This window comes from Schistocerca nitens, chromosome 1, assembly GCF_023898315.1.
Source record: "Schistocerca nitens isolate TAMUIC-IGC-003100 chromosome 1, iqSchNite1.1, whole genome shotgun sequence".
NCBI classification, from domain to species: Eukaryota; Metazoa; Arthropoda; class Insecta; order Orthoptera; family Acrididae; genus Schistocerca; species Schistocerca nitens.
Window position 1 is genome coordinate 1179715655 of NC_064614.1, and position 17636 is coordinate 1179733290.

The window sequence follows — 17636 nt, forward strand, 5'->3', positions numbered from 1 at the left end:
TCTTAAATTGAACTCTTCCAGAAATGCTTCCTTATACTTGAAAAACGAGACGGTATCACTTTGGTCCTCCTCATATAATTCAAACATTTTGCTTATCGTTAAATCAGGTGAAATGTATTCTGCATCTGACTTGTTTTTACTGTAGTGACTTACATATTTTGGTTACTTACTAATATGATGCATAATGTCCCATTTTTGCTGATCTGTAATCTTATTACGACCTCCACTACATCCCCTTTTATCTAGTAATGCATTGTTATCTTTGGATCTGCTCTTCTTCATTGCTGCATTCACCCTCTTTGTTGAAATAAGCAATGTCTGACAGAAGAAATCCCTGTAAACTGTAATATCATTTATTGTGTAAATCCTACTGTAAGTACATTTATTATTGTCTCTCTTTCATCTGTGACAGCAGACTTCATGTTGCCTAATCACTCTACCTAACACTATAGTTTGTATATTATAATCCTCACTTTTTATCACAGCGCAGTTTCCTCTCCTGTATGCTTATTTGGTCACTACATCTTCTTTAACAGTTACAGATGTAATCTCTAAACTGTTTTGGCTCCACTGATTTCTTTGCAGCATTAACATATTTTTTGTTACTGTTTCTTAGGATCTTCCACTGCTCTCTTGACAAACCTCCAAATTTTGTCTTCCTTCCTTTTGTGGGCCTCCCTTTATGTTTACGTGCAGCACTACTGTAGCTGTCTTGTGCATGAGTTACCTTAACTGAATTTTCTATATCAATAGATCCATAAATATCCATGAACCTTGTCTTAAGCCACATATGATATTTCCATCTTCTTCCTGTAGTACACAAAAATAGGCCCTTGTTAATACACAGTACCAAGAATATATCATCCAGTTCAATATCAATGACAGTCATAAAAAATAAGTGAGTTAAAACATTATACTAACCTCACTTTCTCTTGATTCATGTTGGGTCTGTTGAAATTGTTCTGTAACACTCCCTTCTTGGAACAATAACAAGCAAGGCCTTGTAAGTAATATCACCTACAAAATACTATGTTCCAGATGTGCACAAAGTATTTAAAAATATTATTTATTCCACTAACCTGCAAACTCACATTGTCATGTAAACACAAAGAGACTGGGTATTTTCCTCTAGATAACTTGTTCATTGTCATTGGTTTCTCCTAAGGAAGTGTTTTAATATTATATATATAAATAACATAAACCAAAAATACAATAGTTCGTTCAGTTCAGTCATAACAAAAACACTTACACATAGACAACTCATGAAGACATGACTTGGTTCCATATTGCAAATTATTGCACCTTTAATTCTAATGCTGGCCATTGGTTCTGCACTCTCTAGATGGCAGCACATTACAGAAAGGAGTTGGTTCTATTTTGCATAACATGCATGGTACACACTTTCAAGCACATTTTGCAGTATAAATCCAAAAATCCAGAAAATGGTGGTTGGATCCTTATTGCATAACTAGGCCCAGTTGGAGCCTAGATGACTGGAAAACAGTGGCTTGGTCAGATGAATCCCGATTTCTGCTAGTAAGAGCTGATAGTAGGGTTCGAGCGTTGCGCAAACCCTACAAAGCCATGGACCCTGGTTGTCATCAAGGTAATGTGAAAGCTGGTGGTTGCTCCATAATGGTGTGGACTTCGTTTAAAATGAATGAACTGGGTCTTCTGGTCCAACTGAACTGATAATTGACTGGAAACGGTTATATTCGGCTACTTGGAGACCATTTGCAGCCCTTCATGAACTTCACATTCCAAACAATGATGTAATTGTCACTGGGTCGTAATTGTTCGCAATTGGTTTGCAGGATTCTGGATAATTCGAGCAACTGATTTGGCCAGCCAAATTGCCTGACATGAATCTCATGGAACATCTATGGGACATAATTGAGAGACCAATTTATGCACAAAATCCTGCACTGGCAACACTTTAACAATCATGCATGGCTAAAGAGACAGCATGGCTTAATATTTCTGCAGGGAACTTTCAACAACTTCTTGAGGCCATGCCATGTTGAGTTGCTGCACAATGCCAAGCAAAAGGAGGTTCAATGAAATGTTAGAAGTTATCCTATGACTTTTGTCACCTCAGTATATTTGATTATACAGAAGTCTTTCCAACATCTTGTAACAAATGCTTAGTAGTGCAAATGGATGATAGCTCGCTGGGTTTTCTGTAGGTTTTCGTGGTTTGAGTATAGCAATAGTTTTTAAAATTTTAAACTGCTGAGGGATATTTCTGCTGTCTACTATTTTATGTAATATTGTACTAGCCACTGTCATGCTTTCCCTCATACTTGTTTAACTAACTCGGGAAATATATCCTCCAGTTCAGCAGCTTTCACGTTTTTGAGGGATTTCATTGCTGCATCCAGTTCCTCCTCTGTGAAGGGTAAAGAGAGATTAGTGGTTAGTGCCATCTATTTCTCTCTCTCTCTCTCTCTCTCTCTCTCTCTCTCTCTCTCTCTTCTCACTCTCTCTCTCTCTCTTGTCCCTGAGTTATTTCTTAATTCCTTTTTCCAAAACAGGATCAACTTGTACATTTTTAGCGTGTTTCTTCATGTGCAATGCTGCTTGAGTAGGTGTTAGGTCAGATTCCTGATTCTGGATGACTGTTGCTCCACCTTGTTTCCCTAGGAGGGACTGTGCTTTACCTACTGCTGTTGGTGAAATCTGGATTTTCTGTAGTTTGAATCCATCATTTCTTGCGTAATTCATTGATAGATTGTAAGATCCTGTGTCCCAGCACTGTTCTTTGATATTGTCTGTGTAGGTATTCTGCCTCCTTGTTGCAGCAGGGGGTGTATTCTTTCCTACAACGTCATGGAATATTTCGTTTTTCTGTTCACTATAGTCATTCTAACAAATCTGGTTGGACATTCAGTGTAGGAAGTAGGCTCTCCCAATTTGCCTCTCTGTTTAGTCTTTCCACCAAACACAGTCCACAGGTGTGTTACTTATTGGTTGAGACTCTTATTGTTGGAGAGGATGCAAGCCCTATGTAAAAATGTTTTGAGCACTGTTTTCCCCTATGCCCATTGGTGCCCACTGTCTGTGTGTAAATATAGGGCAGCATGTGTTTTCTTAAGGTACACACTGTGGCACAAAGTACCTTTTGCTCTTCTTTTTACACGGATATCCAGAAAGGGGAACACTCCATCCACCTCGACTTCTGTGATAAAATTGGTGTTCTGATGTACGGAATTGAGATGAATGAGGAAACTATTCAGCTTATGTCTTCCATGTGCCCGTATGATGAGTGTGTCATCAAAATACTTGGAACAGATTTGGTGGTTTCCATTGGGTTGATTCCTGGGCTTGCTTCTCTAAATGTTCCATATACATGGTGGCAACAACCGATAAGAGTGGAGCCCCATGGCTACTCCTTGTGTCTGTTAGTAGTAACTGCTGTCGAAAAGAAAGTATTTCAACATCAAGCCATACCTGTAAAGTTTTTTAAATGTCATCATCATGATTTCAGAGCTTAGAATTTTATTTTATGATTGCAAATTCTGGATTAAGTCATTTTAAAGCATAAGATTTTTAGATAAAAGGTTTTGTTTGAAACAAGCCATAATCTTATGCTTGAAAATGGCTTAATGCAGAAGCTGTAATCGTAAAATAAAATTCCAACAACTGAAAGAAAGATGATGACATTAAAGAAAATTGTAGAAGCTGTGGACCTATATTACGAGAAAGTAGATGGCTGTACATTGGTAATATGTATGTTAAATCTGTGGCCAATAAGTTCCAGGAATTCTTATAGAGGCACTCGGGTGAAAAGAGCACCATCATTAAAGCTCACAAGGATGTCAGAATCCGTAAGTTTTAATTTGTTAAGGCGTCCAACAAAATCCACAAAGTTGCAAATATGATGTGGGCATTTCCCAGCCTAAGGATATTTAGCAAGTGTATCAGTTGGGACATTAATATGGCTCACAATTTGGGCATAAAGCCAGCCCTCTTTGTGAATGTTTGGAAGTCATTCAAGTCTTAGTAAAACCTATGCTCCCTATCATAGCTTTTTAACAACTGCGTCTCACAAGCCAGATTCTTTTGAACTGTCATATCTTCATCTCCTGATTCTTGGTGCAATCAGTATCGTTCTTTGAATGTATTGAAATTTGAATAAGTGAACAGCTGATCAGCTGTGTAAGTAGATACATTCTTAGTAATGCCCAGGAAACTGCACTTGGTCTGTTTAAGAAGAGGAAGCAGATATCACACATCAAATATGACTCAAGGAGAGAAACACTGGAGATGCCACTTCTAGGAAGTCAGTTCTTCAACATGCTACAAGACAGAACGTGGTTGCTTGACAAAATATTGTGCCCATTCTCCACTCATGTCCACTTGTTTGCCTGTGAACTATTTTCTGATGAATTACCCAGAGAGAAATTGAATAAGCACATTTCCAAAGGTATATGACTAGAATGTAGTTTGAAATCCGACAGTACCGAAGAATGCTGGAGGTTAGATAGGTAAAATGAGTAAGTAATTGAGAAGAAGTTAATCTAATTGAGGGGGGGAAAATAATTTGTGAACGTCTTTACTGAAAAATGTGATTAGTTAAAAGAACTTTATCAATTTGACTATAGAGAAAAGTGTAAGGGGTAAAAAGTGTAGAGGTAGAACAATGCTTCTCTCTAGAAATGAGGTTCACATGGATGTAGGTTGCAGTAGCTAACAAGAAATGGAGAGGCTTACCCAGGATAGAGTAGTGTAACAACATAAGCACCAACAAGAACAGTTATTACATTTGTTTAGTTTCATATTGTTTGATATGCTCTTACTAAAAGGTTTTGTTCATGCCTCTTTGCAGGTCATAGAAATGGGTGTGAAGATCAGATACCACCCTCAGTGCCAGGAGAGTGCAAGCGTAATGGATTGGATGGACCAAATTTCAGTGTGCAAACTAATGTAGCTACAAATAAGTCTGATTCAAAAAGCTGTAAGCTATCAAAGGCCCATGGTAATAACGGACACTTTAAACTTCACAAAAATTATGTTTGATAAGGGTTTTTATGTTTCGTGTCACTTCTAGTTGGAAAGCCTAGTAATTATGAATCATAAATTTGTAAATGTATCTCAGGTCTCTGCCTTTAATATGATGAATTAAATTTGAGTATCACTATTAAAATTCCTGTTAGGTTACAAATTATGGATTTAGTTGAGAGAATGCATTGATGTCTCATGTGCTCTGTCTTAATTGCCTTACTGCGTATGATGCCATTTGTGTACAGACATGTTCATGTTGTAAGCATCCACCAGATTCTTGTACTAATATTTGAAGTTCAGCAACAATGTTTTCTTTATTATTGTCTGTTTCATTCAATGATACATTCACTTTCAATCTTAAATTGCAGAGGAGATACATTGCTTGGAAAACAGTGATTGAAGTATGGCCCATATGTTAGGTTGTATAACACAGTAGACATTGAATTAAATTGGCTAAAGGAGAAATTAAAAAAAAAAAAATGCAGCGGAGGGAGATGAATGATGTGATTATAGACCTCTAAAAAATGAAATAGACAGGAAATGCAAAATAGCAAAGTAGGACCGGCTAGATAAGTAACGTAACGCTGTAGAGGCATGCATAATTGGGGGAAAAAGAGAGTCTGTGTATAGGAAAACAAGAGGTATCTTTGGAGAAAAGTGATCCAGCTTTGTGAATATCAAGAACTCCTGTGACAAGGCAGTACAAACATAGAATTGAAAGAACAAGTAAAAACTCTGAAGTTTGGCAGTGACAATATAATTCTGTCATAGACAGCAAAAAGACTTCGAATAGATGATGAATGGAATGAAAATTGTCCTGAGAAGAAGTAGCAAAAGCACAACGGGTGTTCAGTAAGTAATGCAACACACATTTTTTTCTCAGTCAATATCAGTTGAAAATATGCGGAATTTTGTTGTGGGGCATCATAGAATATTCCCGCATCCGCCCCTATAGTTTGATAAAATTCCAATATGTGGCAATTCTGTAAGTAGTCTTCAAAATGGTGTCTGTAACAGAGGTGCATTTCAGTTTCTTTTGCAGAAAACTAGAACATTGCAGATATTCAGAGGTGCCTGCAGAATGTCTACAGTGACCTGTTGGTTTACATATGCATGTTGTGTCATTGGGTGAGGCCTATGTCATCATTGCTTCAAGGTCATGCATACCTATCTGATATCATCATTTCCAGCGTACTGCACACAGGTGTGACTCCAACAATCATTGAATGCGCAGAAACACTCGTTCGAGGTGATTAACGAATCACAATCAAACATCGCACTGCTCAACTGCATGTCTCTCTCATGGTAGGAGAGTGCTCATTGGGTTCCTTGCCACCTAGCAGAAGACCTTAAAGAGCAATGAAGGACCATCTGTGCAATGAAGGATGCACTCTGCGGGAAACAGTATGTGGATGATGAGGAGGTTATTGATGCAGCAAAGATTTGGCTTCAATGTCTACAAGTAGAGTGGTACCGTGCAGGCGTACAGGCTTACCAGTGAGGTGGCATAATGCTGTCACACATTACATTACTAAATAGCGTTTGTATCCAAACGAGTGGGGAATAATATGGTGAAATTGGAATCTCGAATAAAACCATTCAGGTGGGAAAGAATCTGTTGTGCTACTTATTGAATGGCCCATGTGAAACAAGAGTACTGGAATGTAGTTGAATTAAATCATGTGTTACTGATGGAATTAGATTATGTAATGATGTACTAAATGTAGCTGATGAGTTTTGCTATTTGGACAGCAAAATAACCAGTGATGGCCAAAGTAGACAGGATATAAAAGGCAACCTCACCCTAGAACAATAAACGCAGAAACTGTAATTGTAAAATAAAATTCTAACAACTGAAAGCATGATGATGCCATTTTAAAAAATTGTAGAAGCTGTGGACCCATATTAGAAGAAAGTAGATGGCTGTACATTGGTAATATGTATGTCAAATCTGTGGCCAATAAGTTCCAGGGATTCTTATAGAGGCACTCAGGTGAAAAGAGCATCATCATCAAAGCTCATGATGATGTCAAAATCCATAAGTTTTAAGTTGTTAACACATCCAATAAAATCCATAAAGTTGCAAATTTTATATATATATATATATATATATATATATATATATATATATATATATATATATATATATATATAAAAAGAAAGATGATGAGACTTACCAAACAAAAGCGCTGGCAGGTCGATAGACACACACATATATATATATATATATATATATATATATATATAACAGAGGGAAACATTCCACGTGGAAAAAACAAATCTAAAAAGAAAGATGATGAGACTTACCAAACAAAAGCGCTGGCAGGTCGATAGACACACAAAAAAACACAAATATACACACAGAATTCTAGCTTTCGCAACCAACGGTTGCTTCGTCAGGAAAGAGGGAAGGAGAGGGAAAGATGAAAAGATGAAAGGATGTGGCCTTGGTGCACAGCCAGCACATCTTGGCACAGTGTTACACCGTCCGGGTTATCTGGATACTTCCCACCAACACCAACCTATCCGAACTCCGGAGATGGGAACTTGCCCTTCAGTATATCCTCTCTTCTCGTTATCCGCCAGGCCTCAATCTCCGCTAATTTCAAGTTGCCGCCACTCATACCTCACCTGTCTCTCAACAACTTCTTTGCCTCTACTCTTCCACCTCGACTGACATCTCTGCCCAAACTCTTTGTCTTTAAATATGTCTGCTTGTGTCTGTATGTTTGGATGGATATGTGTGTGTGTGCTAGTGTATACCTGTCCTTTTTTCCCCCTAAGGTAAGTCTTTCCGCTCCCGGGATTGGAATGACTCCTTACCCAAAACCCACATCCTTTCATCTTTCCCTCTCCTTCCCTCTTTCCTGACGAAGCAACCGTTGGTTGCGAAAGCTAGAATTCTGTGTGTATATTTGTGTTTTTTTGTGTATATATATATATATATATATATATATATATATAAAACAGAGGGAAACATTCCACGTGGAAAAAATATATCTAAAAAGAAAGAAAGTGATGAGACTTACCAAACAAAAGCGCTGGCAGGTCGATAGACACACAAACAAACACAAACATGCACACAAAATTCTAGCTTTCGCAACAAACAGTTGCTTCGTCAGGAAAGAGGGAAGGAGAGGGAAAGATGAAAGGAAGTGGGTTTTAAGGGAGAGGGTAAGGAGTCATTCCAATCCCGGGAGCGGAAAGACTTACCTTAGGGGGAAAAAAGGACGGGTATACACTCGCACACACACACATATCCATCCGCATATACACAGACACAAGCAGAAAAATGTCTGCTTGTGTCTGTGTATATGCGGATGGACATGTGTGTGTGTGCGGAGTGTATACCCGTCCTTTTTACCCCCTAAGGTAAGTCTTTCCGCTCCCGGGATTGGAATGACTCCTTACCCTCTCCCTTAAAACCCACTTCCTTTCATCTTTCCCTCTCCTTCCCTCTTTCCTGACGAAGCAACCGTTTGTTGCGAAAGCTAGAATTTTGTGTGCATGTTTGTGTTTGTTTGTGTGTCTATCGACCTGCCAGCGCTTTTGTTTGGTAAGTCTCATCACTTTCTTTCTTTTTATATATATAAACAAAGATGATGTGACTTACCAAATGAAAGTGCTGGCAGGTCGACAGACACACAAACAAACACAAACATACACACAAAATTCAAGCTTTCGCAACAAACTGTTGCCTCATCAGGAAAGAGGGAAGGAGAGGGAAAGACGAAAGGATGTGGGTTTTAAGGGAGAGGGTAAGGAGTCATTCCAATCCCGGGAGCGGAAAGACTTACCTTAGGGGGGAAAAAGGACGGGTATACACTCGCACACACACACATATCCATCCACACATATACAGACACAAGCAGACATATTTAGAGACCAAATGTGTCTCCTTGTGTCTGTATATGTGTGGATGGATATGTGTGTGTGTGCGAGTGTATACCCGTCCTTTTTTCCCCCTAAGGTAAGTCTTTCCGCTCCCGGGATTGGAATGACTCCTTACCCTCTCCCTTAAAACCCACATCCTTTCGTCTTTCCCTCTCCTTCCCTCTTTCCTGATGAGGCAACAGTTTGTTGCGAAAGCTTGAATTTTGTGTGTATGTTTATGTTTGTTTGTGTGTCTGTCGACCTGCCAGCACTTTCATTTGGTAAGTCACATCATCTTTGTTTTTAGATATATTTTTCCTACGTGGAATGTTTCCCTCTATTATAACTATATATATGTATAAAAGTTGCAAATAATATAAGATGATGTTACTTACCAAACGAAAGCGCTGGCACGTCGATAGACACACAAACATACACACAAAATTCAAGCTTTCGCAACAAACTGTTGCCTCATCAGGAAAGAGAGAAGGATAGGGAAAGACGAAAGGATGTGGGTTTTAAGGGAGAGGGTAAGGAGTCATTCCAATCCCGGGAGCGGAAAGACTTACCTTAGGGGGGAAAAAAGGACGGGTATACACTCGCACACACACACATATCCATCCACACATATACAGACACAAGCAGGGAGGGTGCATGGGACAGGTTTTACCCTCCCACCACCACCTACTACAGTCCTGTAACCCGGAAGGTGTACACGATCAAAGGCAGAGCCACATGTGAAAGCACCCACGTGATTTACCAACTGACCTGCCTACACTGTGATGCATTCTATGTGGGAATGACCAGCAACAAACTGTCCATTCGCATGAATGGACACAGGCAGACAGTGTTTGTTGGTAATGAGGATCACCCTGTGGCTAAACATGCCTTGGTGCACGGCCAGCACATCTTGGCACAGTGTTACACCGTCCGGGTTATCTGGATACTTCCCACCAACACCAACCTATCCGAACTCCGGAGATGGGAACTTGCTCTTCAATATATCCTCTCTTCCCATTACCCACCAGGCCTCAATCTCCGCTAATTTCAAGTTGCCGCCACTCATACCTCACCTGTCATTCAACATCATCTTTGCCTCTTCACTTCTGCCTCGACTGACATCTCTGCCCAAACTCTTTGTCTTTAAATATGTCTGCTTGTGAGATGTCTGCTTGTGTCTGTATATGTGTGGATGGATATGTGTGTGTGTGCGCGAGTGTATACCCGTCCTTTTTTCCCCCTAAGGTAAGTCTTTCCGCTCCCGGGATTGGAATGACTCCTTACCCTCTCCCCTAAAACCCACATCCTTTCGTCTTTCCCTCTCCTTCCCTCTTTCCTGATGAGGCAACAGTTTGTTGCGAAAGCTTGAATTTTGTGTGTGTGTTTGTGTGTCTATCGACCTGCCAGCGCTTTTGTTTGGTAAGTCACATCATCTTTGTTTTTAGATATATTTTTCCCACGTGGAATGTTTCCCTGTATCATGATTCTTGACATTTGTGGATACTTCTAGAATGTGCTCGAACCGAATATAGAAATTAAAATTGTGAGTTTTGAACTCACAACCCTCAATGCAACAGTTTAGTATCAAACCACTACACCCCAGAGCTACTAAGCTTCTTCTGCGACATTGCTCCCTCCTTAAGAGAACAGCATCTCGGTGTTACATCTTCCTAGTCCGGGAATGAGTTATCGGTACTGCATACTCCGACTCCTGATGACTGATTCTCGTGCTGGTGGTGATCTTTTAGAACTTCTTTTACCGCTATGCTCTTTGTCACCTTTCTGCTTGTTGCCTTTTGCAGGAGCTTCGAATTTACCCTAGGTTGCAGGATCCTTATAGGGCTTCATTCGAAGGGCTTGGACCGTATCTCTGATCTTTCGCAATCTCCTGTCTGGGTCAAAATCTTCAACTTCATAAGTAACATCAGACAACTGTCTTACAACCTTATAAGGTCCAGAGTAGCGCCTGAAGAGCTTCTCAGAGAGGCCAACCTTCCAAACAGGTGTGGAGATCCAGATGAGGTCACCAGGCTGGTAGACAACTGGGCGGTGACTCGCGTCATACCTTCAGTGATTGTTTTCTTGAGCCTGCAGCATGAATAGTCGAGCTAACTGCCGAGCTTCCTCAGCTCTGGTTTACACCTGGTCGATGTAGTCATCATCGACGTCATCAGGATGTACCGGAAACACAGTGTCCATTGTCGTTGTTGCCTCGCCCATGCACCAGGAAAAATGGCGTAAATTCTGTGGTGTCTTGTTTTGCGGTGTTGTTGGCAAACATCACGAAAGGTAGCACCTCATCCCAGTTGCTCTGCTGAACACTGATGGACATTGATAGCATGTCGGCTGAGGTCTTATTAAGGCGTTCAGTAAGCCTGTTAGTTTGCGGATGGTAGGCAGTTGTCATGTGATGAGTAATGTTGCACTGACAGTTTCTCTCTGTCATAAGATTCGGTTAAAAAACTTTCCCTCGATCCTTAATTAATGACCTTGGGGCACCGTGTTTTAATGCAATGTCCTCCGTGATGACTTTGGCTAGATCGGATGCTTCGGCTGTTTTCACAGCTTTTGTAATGGCATAGCGTATCAGATAATCAGTGCAAACAATAATCCATCTATTGCCACTAGCAGACGTTGGAAATCGTCCGTTGAGGTCAATCCCAACACGCTGGAAAGGCGTTTCGGCTGGTGGAGTTAGTATGAGACGGCCAGGTGGTTTCTGAGGATCTGCCTTTCTCCTCTGACACTCTCGACAGTGTGACACATAGTGACGGACACTCCCAAATAAACCTGGCCAGAAAATTCTCTTGCGGATTCTATCGTGTGTCTTAATAAATCCTAAATGTGTGGCCTCAGGTGTGTCATTGAATTTCTGTAGAACATCTAAGTGCATGTGTTTAGGAATCACTGGTAGCCACCTCTTTCCTAACGGATCAAAGTTTTTCTTGCAAAGTAATCCATTAACCACCTTAAATTGTCCTTTCACATCCTCTGACCGATTTAAGGCAAGTGTAATTTGAAATATCTTGGCGTCCTTCTTCTGCTCAGCAGAGAGATCCTGGAGTGCAGCGAGACAGTCACTATCTTCATCAAAGTCTTGATGGTCTTGCACAGGGTTTCTTGAGAGACATTCGGCATCTTGGTGTTTTCTTCCACTTTTGTACACTATGGTAATGTCATACTCTTGAAGATGTAGTGCCCACCTGACAAGTCGTCCTGTTGGATCCATAATACCTGTCAACCAACAAAGTGAATATGGTCTGTAAAAACTGTGAATGGTCTTCCATAGAGATAATGTTGAAATTTGCACATGGCCCAGATCATAGCAAGACATTCTCTTTCTGTAGTTGAGTAGTTTCTCTCGGCTGTTGTAAGTGTCCTAGAAGCTTAGGCTATAACCTTCTCTTTTCCATCCGAAATTTGCAACAGAACAGCACCAATCCCATACCTGCTGCCATCTTTGTGTAGTTCTGTAGATGCTCTCTCATCATACAGACCACGTACAGGGTAAGTCGTCAGAGCTTTTCACAGCACATCGAAAGAATCTTGTTGAGCACCACCCAGATAAATTTAGCATCAGCTTTTAACAACTCTTGGAGTGGCCTGGCTTTGATACAGAAGTCTTTGATAAAATGACAGTAATAAGAACATAATCCAAGGAAGCTTCTCACATCTCTAATACTTTTAGGAATAGGATATTCCATTATAAATCTCACCTTTACTGGGTCTGGCCACACACCTTCATTTGACACAAGGTGTCCACGTATTTTGATTTATTTTCGTCCAAAGAGACACTTTCTTGGATTAATTTTCAGTCTGCCTTGTTGGAGACACTTAAGAACAGCCCTCAGTCTTTTTATATGTTCATCAAATGTCTCTGAGAACACTATAATATCATCAAAATAACAAAGACACATTGTCCACTTCAGCTGCCGTAGAAGATTATCCATCGTTCGTTCAAAAGTTGCTGGTGCATTACACAAACCAAACAGCATTACCTTAATCTCATACAGGCCCTCAGGGGTAATGAATGCAGTTTTCTCATGATCAGCCTCATCTACTTCAGTTTGCTAGTATCCCAAGTACATGTCCATGGTTGAGAAAAACTTAGCCCCCTTCAGACAGTCTAGTGTATCATCAATTCATGGAAGAAGATAAATGTCCTTTTTAGCTATCTTATTAAGCTTCCTGTAATCAACACAAAAGCGCCAACTGCTATCCTTCTTCCTGACGAGGACCACTGGTGACAACCATGGGCTCTGCGAAGGCTGAATGATGACATTCTTCATCATTTTCTGTACCTCATCGCGAATTATTCAATGTTCTGTTGCTGACACATGGTATGCTCTCTGTCTTATTGGCTGATGGTCTCCAGTGCTAACCCAGTGCTTCACAGCCGATTTGTCTAATTTGCTCTTCACATGTGGATTGAAGCATTCAGAGAACTCTTGAAGAATGGCAAGTAGCTTCTTCTGTTGTTCCTGAGATCTGGTGATAGTCAAGCTAGAAGATCTTGTCTCATAGTGGTAGCACTAATTTCACCCACTGACTCGGCATGGGAGGTTTCTATGATGCTCATCTGTTCTTCAATAAACGGCTCAGCGTTCGCTATGCACATGCGTCTTGGAAGGATCTGCGGTTCTCGGCGATAGTTAATTATCCACAATTCAACAAATCCATTCTTAAATGATACGACAGAGGCTGGGATGACCAAGTTATTCTTCAGTGGTATGCTTCTCTTATATTCCACTACAAGATCCATGGGTTGATGCAAGGCATGACACGTGACTGTTAGCTTTCTAGTGCTGACAGCAGGAATGATCACTTCATCCAGCACACATAGTCTCCACACACTCAGATGCGCATCTTCCTGTCCATAGTATCTCATCTAGTATAATCTCCGAGCAACCACAATCTATAATTGCCTGAGAAGCTTTCAAAAAGTCTCGGAAGTCCCATCCGAGAATGGCATCATGACTACACTCTTGTAAGACAATGAATTCTAAGGGCTGTGTATGGCCACTTATATCCACATGAATGGTACATCTTCCTGCAGGTTTTACATATTTCCCATTAGCCACCTTCAGGAGAGATGTTTTGCTGTTGATGAATACGGTTTTCAGCATCTGGTGATGGTACTTCTCCAAAATGACTGAGTATGATGCTCCAGAGTCCACAAGAGCTTGGGCTGGTTGGCCATCCATGAGAATATCGACATAGTTTCCTATCATTATTCTTTTTTTATGCATTGTTTCAATATACTGGCACCATTTTATGAAGTCGTCTGCACCGGCCAGAACACAAACAGTATATATACAGCTACAGAACATTCCAGTCCAGTGATTCATCACCTTTATAGATACTTCTAGAATGTAATCGAACCAAATATAGAAATTAAAATTATACAGTCCAGGTGAGATCTGTACTCGTGACCCTCCATGCAGCAGTTTAGTATCGTAACCACTACACTATGGTGTTACTCAGTTTCTTCTGTGACAATGTGATGTGGACATTTCCCAACATAAGGGTATTTAGCAAGTGTGCCAGTTGGGACATTAGTATGGCTCACAATTGGGGTGTAAAGCCAATCCTCTTTTTGAATGTCTGGAACACATTCAAGTCTTAGTAAAACCTATGCTCTCTGTTGTAACTTTGTAACAAGTGCATCTCACAAGCCAGATTCTATTGAACTGCCATATCTTCATCTCAAAATTCTTGGTGCAATCAGTGTCATTCTTTGAATCTATTTAAATTTCAATAAGTGAACAGCTTATCGGTTGTGTAAGTGGCTACATTCTTAGTAATGCCGAGGAACCTGCGCTTAGTCTGTTTAAGAAGAGGAAGCAGATATCACACAACAAATATGACTCAGGGAGAGAAACAGTGGAGATGCCACCAGTGCAAGTCTCCCGCTTATAATCGATCAGTTCACCAACACGCTACATGACAGCGACATGGTTGCTTGCCAAAAAAATGTTGTGCCCATTGTCCACTCATGTCTGCTTGTTTGCCTGTGGACTATTTTATGATGAATTATGCAGGGAGACATTGAAGATCACATTTCCGAAGGTATTTGACTGGAATATAGTTTGAAATCTGGCAGTACTGAAGAATGCTGAAGGTTAAATAGGTAAAATGAGTAAGTAATGGAGAGGAACTTAATCAAATTCGAGGGGGGGGGGGGGGGGGATAATTTGTGAACATCTTTACTAAAAGATGTGATAGGTTAAAAGAACCTCATCAATTTGCTTATAGAGAAAAGTTTAAGGGGGTAAAAATTGTAAAGATAGAACAATGCTTGACTCTAGAAATGAGGTTCACATGGCTGTAGGTTGCAGAAGCTAAGGAGAAATGGATAGACTTACGCAGGATAGCGTAGTGTAACAACAAAAACACCAACAAGAACAGTTATTACATTTGTTTAGTTTCCTTTTGTTCGATATGATCTTACTAAAAGATTTTGTTCATGCCTCTTTGCAGGTCATAGAAATGGGTGTGAAGATCAGATACCACCCTCAGTGCCAGGAGAGTGCATGCATAATGGATTGGATGGACTAAATTCCAGTGTGAAAACTAATGTAGCTACAAATAAATCTGATTCAAAAAGCTGTAAGCTTTCAAAGCTTTAAACTTCACAAAAGTTGTTTGATAAGGGTTTTCATGTTTCATTACATATATAGTTTGGAAAGTGTGGTATTTATGCATCGTAAATTGGTAAATGTATCTCAGGTCTCTGCCTTTAATAGGATGAATTAAATTTGAGTATCAATTTTAAAATTCCTGGTTATATTACAAATTATGGATGTAGTTGAGAGAATACATTGATGTCTCACGTGTTCTGAGTGTATTGCCTTCCTGAGTATGATGCCTTTTGTGTACAGGCACGTTCATGTTGTCGCAAGCATACAGAAGATTCTTGTACTAACATTTGAAGTTCAGCAGCAATGTTTTCTGTATTAGTGTCTGTTTCATTCGATGCTACATTTACTTTTAAGCTTAAGTTGAAGAGGAGATACATTGCTTGGAAAACAGTGATTGAAATATGGCCCTTATGTAAAGTTGTATAACACAGTAGACATTGAATTGAATTGACTAAAGGAGAAAATTTTAAAAAATGCAGCCAAGGGAGCTGAAAGATGTGATAATAGAGCCCTAAAAAATTAGATACACAGGCACTGCAAAACAGCAAAGTGTCAATGGCTAAACGAGCAATGTAAGGCTGTAGAGGCCTGCATAACTGGGGGAAAAAGAGTGTCTGCATATAGGAAAACCAGAGGTTTCTTTGGAGAAAAGTGCTGCAGCTTTGTGTATATCAAGAACTCCTGTGACAGGCAGAACTAAGCAAAGAAGTGCAAGAACAAATAAAAACTCTGAGGTTTGGCAGCAACAATATAATTCTGTCATAGACAGCAAAAGGACTTCGAAGAGATGTTGAATGGTATGGATATTTTCTTGAGAAAAGGTTGCAAAAGCACAAGGGGTGTTCAGTAAGTAATGCAACACATATTTTTCCTCAGTCTGTATCAGTTGAAAATATGTGGATTTTTGTTGTGGGACATCATAGAATATTCCCCCTTCCGCCCCTATAGTTTGATGAAGTTCAAATAAGTGGCAGTGCTGTATGTAGTTTTCAAAATGGCATCTGTAACAGAGGTATGTTCCAAGCAGAGAACTATCATTCAGTTTCTTTTTGCAGAAAACCAGAACATTGCAGATATTCATAGGTGCCTGCAGACTGTCTACAGAGACTTGTCAGTTATAAATGTATGGCGAGTCATTGGGCGAGGCGTATGTCGTCATTGCTACAAGGCCATGCATACGTATCTGATATCTCGCTTTCCGGTTTGTCAGGTGTGTGCTCCCTTGGTTCCTTGCCACCTACTAGAAGCCCTTAAAGAGCAATGAAAGACCATCTGTGCAATGAAGGATGCACTCTGCGAGAAGCAGTATGTGGATGATGAGGAGGTTATTGAGCAGCAACGTTTTGGCTTCAGTGTCTACAAGTGGAGTTGTACCATGCTGGCATACAGGCCCACCCAGTAAGGTGGCATAAGGCTGCCAAATGAACGGGGATTAACGTAACTAGGGTTTCTGTCCAAAAGAGTGGGGAATAATATGGTTGATTAGAATCCTGAATAAAATCATTCATGGGGGAAAGAATGTGTTGCAGTAATTATTGAATTCCCCTTATAAAACAAGTGTAATGGAATGTAGTTGGATTAAATCAGGTGTTACTGATGGAATTAGATTATGTAATGAAATACTAAAAGTAGTTGATGAAGTTTGGGCAGAAAAATAACCAGTGATGGCCAAATTAGAGAGGATATAAAAGGCAACCTGGCCCTAGAACAAAAAACACTTTTGAAAGACGCGATTTCTTAATAACTAATATAGTTCACAGCAAGGAAGTGTATAACAGGCACAATATTTCAGAAAATAACCTCGTTGCCATTATGAGGTGTGCTGATGAACTGACTGCCTTCAAGCTGGAACAGGTCTTCATCACCCCCCCCCCCCCCCCACCCCACCTCCCAGTTCCTGCCTCGTCCTCCAACTTGGTGCTCTGTCCTTCGTTTGTACGCGGGAGCTGCCACATAGTTAGTAATCTCCTCATCCCATTCCCTCTTAGCTCGCTTTTTCAGTGGTTTGCACACAGGGGTATGTTTTGGAAGCATCTCCACTCTTGATCCTCCTGTTCTTGAAATCAGTTTGTTGTGGGATATCTCCTACCCTTTCTCAACCAGATTGTGTACAGGTTC

At 40.3% G+C, this 17636-nt stretch overlaps 1 protein-coding gene across 9 annotated transcripts in view; it reads left to right on the plus strand.

Moving 5' to 3' along the window:
• LOC126200408 (uncharacterized) overlaps positions 1-17636 on the plus strand; it is a 209482-nt gene that overhangs the window by 140210 nt on the left and 51636 nt on the right. For 8 of the 9 annotated variants that reach the window (XM_049936705.1, XM_049936706.1, XM_049936709.1 and 5 more), the window contains one exon: positions 4829-4978. The exons of the other annotated variant lie outside the window; for it this stretch is intronic. In XM_049936705.1, coding sequence (XP_049792662.1) covers positions 4829-4978 — 150 coding nt within the window. The remainder of the gene's footprint in view (positions 1-4828; positions 4979-17636) is intronic. 9 annotated transcript variants of the gene reach the window in all.